General features: G+C 45.9%; 1 protein-coding gene across 2 annotated transcripts in view; it reads right to left on the reverse strand.

Annotated features, from left to right (window-relative positions):
• ADAM17 (ADAM metallopeptidase domain 17) overlaps positions 1 to 9,907 on the reverse strand; it is a 59,769-nt gene that overhangs the window by 3,736 nt on the left and 46,126 nt on the right. For both annotated transcript variants that reach the window (XM_008071191.2, XM_008071192.2), the window contains exons 13-16: positions 9,163 to 9,266; positions 3,718 to 3,852; positions 1,288 to 1,418; positions 410 to 488 (exon numbers count right to left, since the gene is read on the reverse strand). In XM_008071191.2, coding sequence (XP_008069382.1) covers positions 410 to 488; positions 1,288 to 1,418; positions 3,718 to 3,852; positions 9,163 to 9,266 — 449 coding nt within the window. The remainder of the gene's footprint in view (positions 1 to 409; positions 489 to 1,287; positions 1,419 to 3,717; positions 3,853 to 9,162; positions 9,267 to 9,907) is intronic.

Genomic DNA, 9,907 nt, shown 5'->3' on the forward strand with positions numbered 1-9,907 from the left:
TCCACTCACCTCAGCCTCCTAAAGGCGCGGGATTACAGGCTGAGCCACCGAGCCCGGCAAGAGCAACTTTTAAATAAACAACTCTTATATCAAGCAGCATTCAGATTCATCGTTTATAGAACTGAACCATACTTATGCTATCACATGTACATTTTATAGTAAAGAAAGAAGCCAAGAAGTTGCCTAAGAATTTATTTCTCTCATTTGGAAAATTTATGCATTAAGCTACACAGGGACAAATCTATAATGAGTTCATTTTATCCTAGCCACCAAAGTTGTTTCCTCACAAAAACGATGGGTATTTCCATCTTTTGCACGATTAGAGGATTTCACTCTGAAACCACACTTTTCTAATGTCATTCCAGAAATCAGCTCTGTTCTAAGTAAACCATTTGGGGAAATCACTTACCAAAAGTATTGATGCTAAGCTGGTCAATGAAATCCCAAAATCGTTCAATTACATCCTGTACTTGTTTCTCACATTTACCCTGTGATGAAAAAACATACAGTATTATCCCTCAACACAATGCACTTAGAAGAGATGTGGCTTCATAAAAATAACTGACATGGAAAGCACTTCACTACAATCAAACATTTAGGTCCCATCTTTGACATAGGGCAGTAACTTCAGTATAATGAGTACCCAAGAAAGTAGAACATATTGTCACTGACACTTTCATAATTTCATTTTTACAATTGAATTTAGAATTACCAGGAGACCAACTCAAGAAAACCAGTTTGCCAAAGACGGGACATTCAGTAAGGAGCATACTGATCACACACACAGTGGACAGAAAAGAACACAACCAGATGCCCTGAGAAGCCTCCCTAAGCCTTGAAACGCTCTCCATTGCTTTACATGAGAAGAAGCATGCTTCTGTAGAGGACTGGAGAGTCACCTTGGGTAAGTTAGGCAGCCTTCCAGGTCTCTCCTATGCATTCAGCACTTGTTTCAAAATCACACCTTGAATAGTTTTGCAATCTTAGCCAATTCTGTAAGTCACCTAGAAACCAAGCACCGTTACCACAAAGCCCCCTCCCGTGGGGCCTTCCTAGTCTCTGGGATCAGTCTCCTGCTATGGAGAGCAGAAGTGCCAGAGACTTGAAAGCACTTAGCTTTCCTCCTCAGTCATACCCATGCATAATAACTAAAACACAAACAACGGGCTAGAAGGATTGTAGCCGCGTTTGTGTTGATTTCCTTCCATTTGCAAAATCAAGCACTTACAACGTAAAAATGTCCCATCTGGCTATTACAGAAAAAGCTGCACATGAATAAAAACTCACAGTCGTGTCACAAAATCCTACTGTACAGGGTTTTCCTTTCCTCAAAAATAAGTTCTTTTGTTCGGCATTGACGTAGGGCACACATCGGCCAGAAAGGTCCCTGCAGCACACCTTGCAGGAGTTGTCAGTTTCTGAAACAGAGAACATGCATCGACAGCTGGAACCTTCGCAGACCTGGCTCTCCTCCCTCCTCTTCTTTCCTCCCTGGCCAAGACCCCAAAGAGGCAAGAAATCACACATATTGAAATAATAGCTCACACTATCTGTAGTCACCACAGTGAGTGGTTTCTGAACTCACACTCCCTCAGTTACAGAGCCACAAGGTTAGAAAACCTTACAGAGAAAAGTGTATAGATTAAAAGCCTTTCTTCAAAGTCACATTATTCTACTTCAAGCCCTTCGTAATGCTCTTCTAAATGTTTCCCTCTGTCCCAACATCCTTGTCACGCTGCCGCTTTCAAAATCGTTGGCTTCTCAGGCTGGAATGCACCCTGTAGGGCCGACACTGGCTCCTCCAGGGCCACAGCAGCTGTGACAGAACTGTCTGCCTGCAGGTGTGGAGCTGGGTGATCCCAGGGCATGAGGATGAGCCTAAGCTCTACCACTTGTCCACCAAGACCAGCTCTGACAGTTCAGGGGGTAAAGTAAACCAGCTGGGCATCCATGAGCCATGCGGGCACAAAGAATGCCAGAAACACCAGAAAACTACGCTGCCAGTGTAACTCAGAGAACTGTCTGTGACCTGGGGGAAAGTGCATGTTTGCACTTAGGAGAAGAAAGAAAACTAGAACAAGCAAAACCAAAACCTTTCCATCACTCACTAATTTATCAGATATTCCTTGAGCACGCTTGTCCTTCCAGGACACCCTAAGTCTCTTGCCACTACAGGTTATCTATTGGGCAACTATTATGTGTTGCCTTCTTTATTTACATGCTATTCTACCTGTAAGAGCCTCTTACTTCATTGTGTATGGTGAGCTCCCATCCCAATGAGTTTTACTGGGTTCTGTGTTTATTTTGAAAGTCACAGACCCCTCTCATCATATGTTCCATGGCTGAAGTGGGGAGAGAAGCTCAGAGTGCAGCCAGCCCCTGACCAGTCCACGAAGCCCTCCTCAGACCCAGAGATACCAAAACTAATGTGGAAACCTAAGGTCAACCAGAAGGTCAACATGGGAGAGGTTCCTGGCCCAGGCTGCTCTGGCAGAGATCAGAAAGGAGCAGACCCCGCCTTATGGACATGGCAAAAATCCTGATCTAACGGGCAAAGATCCTAGGATCAGGCATTTCTGGTTGAGTTCCTGAAGGAGGAGCCTTGGTCAATACCAGCAGGAAGTAGCCAGCTCCCGCTGCTTTCAGGGCTTGCATGATAGGGAGACAGGAAGGAGCAGACAACCTCCACCCCCACTCAGCCACAACAAAATCCCCTCCTACACCTACACCCTCCTGACGTTGTTTTCCTCATAATTTGGGCTTGACCCAAAGGTTTTCTCTTCGGAAACATCCCTGAGGACTCTAAAGGGGCGTGGACTCCCACTTCCATTATGCACCATCGCTTATATGTTCTCTCTGTCATTGAGTAAGTTCCCGCCACATCGCCTGAAAACGTAGTAAGAAGAAAGGCTGCCGGCCGTGGTGGATCAAGCCTGTAATCCCAGCACTTGGAGAGGCAGAGGCAAGAGAATTGCCTGAGTCCAGGAGTTCAAGACCAGCTTGGGCAACTTGGTGAGACCTCATCTCTACAATAAATCAAAAAATTAGCCGGGTGTGGTGGCGTGTGCCTGTAGCTCCAGCTATTTGGAATGCTAAGGCGTACGGATTGCCTGAGCCCAGCAAGTTGAGGCCGCAGTGGCCATGAGCATGCCACTGCACCCTGGGCAACAGAGACAGAATCTTACTTTAAAAAAAAAAAAAGAGAAAGACCAACAGGACAGTTTCACAGCTATGATGGAAGAGCCAGAATCTGAATGCAGAGATGTCTGAATGCTACTGACTTCCCCACATCCCCTTGCCCCTTGTGTGGTTCTCACCACTGCCTGACCAGCAGTGAGCAGCTGATCCACCTCCAAATGGAGGGACAGAGACTGGCAGACAAAGCCCATGAGTTCTTTTTTTCAAATTTTTGAGTCAGAGTCTCACTCTGTCACCCAGGCTGCCACCACAGCCTTGACCTGCTGGGCTCTGGTGATCCTTCTGCCTCAGCCTTCCAAGTAGCTGGAACCACAGGTGTGTGCCACCATGCCCGGCTAATTTTTTGCTTTATTGTAGAGGCGAGGTCTCATCAAACTGCCCAGGCTAGTCTCAAACCCCTGGCCTCTGGCAATCCTCTCGCCTCCACCTCCCAAAGTGCTGGGATGATAGGCATGAGCCACCACGCCCAGCTGGCCATGAGTTCTTCTGCGGCAGGACTGAGCATGAAACTGCACTCACTGTCACAAGCACAGGACTCCAGCTGCTGCTCCCTCTCGCAGAAGGGGATGCACTTCCCATCCTTACACTTGCCGAGATCCAAGCAAACCGTGTCATCTTCAGCATTTCCCGGAGGGGGGCACTCACTGCTGTTACCTGGAAGCAAACACCAGTCAGCACACAGAGACACCGGTTCACCAGACCTGCATGACGCACGGCTTCTCACAAAAGAAGTAAGCACCTTGTCACAGCAAGAAGTGACCCACAGAGCAAGGACAGCAGCCTGCCTCTCACCAGCAAAAAGCATTCAGGGAGTGCCTGTGTGCCAAACTATACTGGAGGCCCGATCCTCTGAAGGCCCCGACTGTGTGCATGCACGCTCTCCCCCATCGCTCCTCACAGCCACTGCTTCAAATGTTCCTGAATTGTCTTAAACATGTTTATTGGGAAACATAAGACACACAAAAATACATAATGTATTTTGTACACACACACACACACACACACACAGGCAGGCAATGTGTACAGCACTATTATCACTAATGAAACTCGTGCCATGACGCAGACTAGAATGCAAACCCCCAGGAAGGCCGAAAAGAGTGCCTGACGGCCTGCCTGCCGTCATGGCACACAACCCCCGGCTCAGCCTCAGCCTGGCCCCTCCCACACTCCCAGGTCTTCCTCGCCTATTCCTTTCACCTGCAATGCTCATGTTTCCACTCGTCTGGGGGGACCAGCTGGCTTTGCTCGTAATCCGAGTTTTGCTTCAAAGGTTTCCTCTTCTGGGACATCCTTGCGAATGCTGTCTCACTGGGTGTGGCCCCTGTTTTCGTGACCCACTGTCACGTATGCTCTGTCTCTCCCTCACTACACATGTCCTGTAGCTCATCTCCGGCTGTTTTCTGTTTCCCGTCCACTAGACTGGAAAGCTCCAGAACAGCAAAGATCAAATCTGTTAAAGAATCAACTTATGTCCAATCCCTATGATTTTGTAGGTATACTACAAATATTTCTTGAGTAAATCAATGATTTTTAAAGCCAAAGAAAAGCTACCAAAGAATATCGAACTGGGAAAAGACAGGATGAAATGAGGGACTCATGCTTCAAAATGAACAGCACAAACAGTCAAAAGTCAACACAAGAAGAAGAAAACAAAAATTTAAAAAACTATATGAAAGCAATGGACTATATCCAGAGCTCTGAACTGGCTTTTCAGCTGAAAACTGGAGCCAATCAAAATAATTCTGACTTGAGCTCTGGAGCAATGAAGCAGAACTTAAAGAAATCTAGCCTGTTTCACACAAAAGCAGTGGTTTACTATTTAGTGCCTATCAGACACTCAGCACTTTGCCTCTGATTTCATAAGACCCTTCATGGGCGCTAGGTATTCACACTTTCAACAGACAGGCATTTAACAAACTAACTACTACTGAAAGCAAGCTATGTAACACATCCAGTGAGCTTAAGGAAAGTTTATACTGTGGATCATAATTGTATTTTTCTTGTATGATACTGCCCTGATACATCAAAAAATGCTCAATAAATATTTGTTGGATATCTGTTTTTTTTTTAAGTTGGAGTCTCACACTATCCTCTAGGCTGGAGTGCAGCGGCACACTCACAGCCACCCCAGCATCGACCTGCTGGGCTCAGGCGATCCTTCCGCCTCAGACTTCCAAGTTGCCAGAACTATAGGCGCGCGTTACCACGTCCAGCTAATTTTTAAAAAATATTTATTGTATAGATGAGGTCTTGCCAAGTTGCCTGGGCTGGTCTCAAACCTGCAGGCTCAGGCAATCCACTCGCCTCGGCCTCCCAAAGTGCTGGGATTACAAGCTGAACCACCGAGCCTGGCTGAACATCTATTCTTAAAAGACCAAAATCAGAGTATCAGACATATAGGAAAATAATTTTTAAAACAGTATCATCTAGCCTGGTGCGGTGGCTCAGACCTGTAATCCCAGCATTTCAGAGGATGAGACAGGAGGGTCATTTGAGCGTAGGTGTTAAGAGACAAGCCTGGGCAACATAGTGAGACCATATCTCTACAAAAAATAGCCAGGCATGGTGGTATGTGCCTGTAGTCCTGGGTACACAGGAGACTGAGGTGGGAGGATCGCTTAGACCAGGAGGTCGAGGCTACAGTGAGCTGGGATCATGCCACTGCACTCCAGCCCAGGCAAAAAAGGGAGACCCTGTCTCAAAATAATAAAGTGTTGCCTATTTCAGGGGTTCCCAACACCTGAGCCACAGACCAGTACCAGTCTGTGGCCTGTTAGGAACCAAGTCACACAGCAGGAAGTGAGCAGAGCAAGTCACACAGCAGGAAGTGAGCAGAGCTCTGCCTCCTGTCAGTGGCATGAGATTCTCACAGGAGCGTGAACCCTATTGTGAACTGCGCATGTGTGGGATCTAGGTTGTCACTCCTTATGAGTTTGCCTGCTCATTCCCCCCACCCCCGTCCACAAAAAAGCTGTCTTCCACGAAACTGGTCCCTGATGTCAAAAAGGTAGTGCCTGGTCTATTTAACATGGTCCTCAAAGTTTAGCATGCATCAAAATCACCTGACAGGATGTTATATAACAGATTGTTGGGCTCCATCCCCAGTTTTTGGTGCAGTCACTCCAAGAGGGGACTGAGAACTTCCATTTCTAACCAGTTCCCAGGTGATGCTGCTGCTGGCTGTGAAATGTTGGTTTCCTCATTATGAGATTACTCTCTGCTAGTTGCTACTTTGTATAAAACATCAAGGGAACAAAAGGCTTTTTGACAAGAACAAATACATTTTTTCAAATTCTTTTGCTTATGCTTATTTAAAAGAAAACATCTTTCTAAATCTGTATTATTATTATTATTATTAAGACTGAGCACAGCTAGAAAATGCCTTTTTTTTTTTGAGAGTTGGAGTCTCACTCGGTCATCCGGGCTGAAGTGCAGTGGAACAATCATGGCCAACGCAGCCTCGACCTGCTAGGCTCAGGCGATCCTTCTGCCTCAGCCTTCCAAAGCAGCTGGAACCACAGGCATTCACCACCATGCCTGGCTAATTTTTTTTTTTTTAATTTATTATAGAGACGAGGCCTTGCCAAGTTGCCCAGGCTGGTCTAAAACCCCTGAGCTCAGGCAATCCTCTCACCTCCCAAAGTGCTGGGATTACAAGCATGAGACAATGTTCCTGGCCAGACCACTGAGCAACATGGCGAGACCTCGTCTCTACAATAAATCAAAAATTAGCCAGGTGTGGTGGCAGGTGCCTGTAATTCCAGCTACTTGAAAGGTTGAGGCAGGACTGCTTGAGCACAGCAAGTCTAGGCTGCGGTGGCCATGAACAGCATGCCATTATACTCCAGCCTGGGTGACAGAGTGAGACTCAACACAAGCAAATAAATAAATAAATAAAGCAAGCTTGACTGAGATATTCAAGCTCCAAACATTTGGTAAAATAATGTGATACTGGCTGGGCTCAGTGGCTCAGCCTATAATCCCGTGCTTTGGGAGGCCGAGGTGAGTGAATTGCCTTGAGTCCGTGAGTTCGAGACCCGCCTGGGCAACTTGGCGAGACCTCATCTCTACAACAAATCAAAAATAATAATAATAATGTGATACTGACAGATCCCAGAAAATAAACATCATGAGCAAAATATTACAAAATGCACATTTAAGAAGCAAAGGAAAAACCAAAATAAGACAACTTCACATTCACAGACACTTCCAACTTTCTGTTTGCATCCTGATCATAAAACCAAGGAAGGTTACAATAAAAAACATAGATAATAACGGGTTTTGGCGAGAATGAGGAGAAACCGGAACTCCCACACATGGCTAAGGCCACTTTAGAAAACAACCCGGCGGTTCCTCAAAAGGTGAAGGATACAGTTATCATGTGACCCAGCAATTCTACCCCTGAGGGTAGACCCAAGGGAACTGTCCACACAAAAACCTGCACTCAAATGTTTACAACAGCATTTTTCTTAATAGCCCAAAAGTGGAAACAACCCAAATGTCTATCAACTAATGAATGAATAAACAAAAATGTGGTGTAGCCAATGCAACTGAATATTACTCAGCAGTAAAAATAAATGAAATACATACATGCTACAACACAGATGACCCTTGAAAATGTTATGCTTGCTGAAAGAAGCCAGGCAAAAAAAGATCACATATTGTATGATTCCACTGATATGAAATGCTCAGAAAAGACAGAGCCATAGCTACAGAAAGTAGGTTAGTGGCTACTTTGAGTTGTGGGAAATGGGAGGATTAGAGGCTCACAACTAAAAGATACAAGGTGGCCAGCAAGGTGGCTCATGCCAATAATATCAGCACGTTGGGAAGTCGAGGTGAGAGGACTGCCTGAGCCTATGGGTTTGAAACCAGCCTGGGCAACTTGGTGAGACCTCATCTCTACAGTAAATAAAAAAATCAGCCAGGCGTGGTGGCATACAACTGTAGTCTCAGCTACTTGGAAGGCTGAGGTGGAAGGATCACCTGAGCTCAGCAGGTTGAGACTACGGTGGCCATGAGCATGCCGCTGTACTCCAGCCTGCAATACAGAGTGAGACTCTGACTCAAAAATAAAATAAACAAACAAACAAACAAACAAATAAATAAAAGACACAAGGATTCTTTCTGGAACGATGTAAATGTTCTAAAGGTGATTATAGTGATTGGTATACAACTCTGGATATACTAAAAATTATTTAATTGTACTCTTTAAATAGGTGAATTGCATGGTATGTCAATTATGTATCAATAAAAGTATTAGAAAACCAAACCAACCAACTGAGAGAGACAGAAATTTAGAAAAATATAAGAATAGTACACCTGGCACAGTGGCTCAAGCTTGTAATCCTTGCACTTTGGGAGGAGGCAGCGAGAGGATTGCCTGAGCTCAGGGATTCAAGACCAGGCTGAGCAACATGGCGAGACCTCTCTCTCTATAATAAATCAAAAATTAACTGGGGGCGATAGCACATGCCTGTGATTCCAGCTACTTGGAAGCCTGAGGTGGAAGGATCGCCTGGCCCAGCAGGTCGAGCATGCGGTGGCCGTGAGCGTGCTACTACACTCCAGCCTGGGTGACAGAGTGAGACTCCAACTCAAAAAAAAAAGCCACACACGCACAAAATAACACTACATTATCTTTCAAGGATAAATACATATCCAGGCAAATACCATCCCCCAGTAGAAAAGATGTCTATGAAGGGAAAGAGAGTGATAGGAATGAAAGAGAAATTTTTAAAAAATGGGTTGTAGCCTGGGCCATACAGCGAGACCGCCTCTCTACAAAAAATCAAAACATTAGCTGGGTGTAGTGGCGCATGCCTGAATGCCAGAAACTCAACTCTGCAAGTGAGGCTAAAAACACGGCTGCTTTCACCTGAACAATACATGATCTTGCTTTTCAAACACACACATAGCCACTTGAGCCACAGCATTCCCAGAGAAGCAACAAGAGCATGTTACCTGTGCAGTAAGATACGCCTTTGCAAGTAGCATTAATAGCCTCCTGGCACTTCTTCTGGGCAGTCTCAAACTGACAGTTTTTACAGCATGGACTGTTCCTATCACTGAAGAAGAAGAGTAGACAGGGACAGTTCAATTCAAATGGCAGTCCTGTATCAAACACTACGATAATGTACAATGACTTCAAAATCATAGACGACCTCCTGGCCCTGTCCCCTACTCCTGCATAATCAGACTTCCCTGGTGCTGGGGCCACTTGCACACACTCTGTCCCTTCCTAACGAGGATACGGCATCATCAATACCACATTTCAGTGAAAAAGAATAACACAGAGTGGTCATCTTTTTTTTTTGGAGTTGGAGTCTCACTCTGTCGCCCAGACTGGAGTGCAGTGGCCGCTCCCGGCCACTGCAGCCTCGACCTGCTGGGCTCCGGCGATCCTTCCGCCTCAGCCTTCCAAGTAGCCGGAATTATAGGCGCGCTACCACGCCCGGCTAATTTTTTGATGTATTGTAGAGATGAGGTCTCGCCTGCACAAGCGGGTCTCGAACCCGCAGGCTCAGGCAATCCACTCACCTCAGCCTCCCAAAGCGCGGGATTACAGGCTGAGCCACCGAGCCTGGCTCAGAGTGGTCATCTTTAAAACATCTCGGTGTGCTTGGTTTTCATAACTTAGTGCATTAATTTAAAAAATATTAGCCGGGCTCAGTGGCTCAGCCTGTAATCCCGTGCCTTTGGGAGGCTG

Source organism: Carlito syrichta, unplaced genomic scaffold, assembly GCF_000164805.1.
Source record: "Carlito syrichta isolate Samal-C Ts95f unplaced genomic scaffold, Tarsius_syrichta-2.0.1 Scaffold314155, whole genome shotgun sequence".
NCBI classification, from domain to species: domain Eukaryota; kingdom Metazoa; phylum Chordata; class Mammalia; order Primates; family Tarsiidae; genus Carlito; species Carlito syrichta.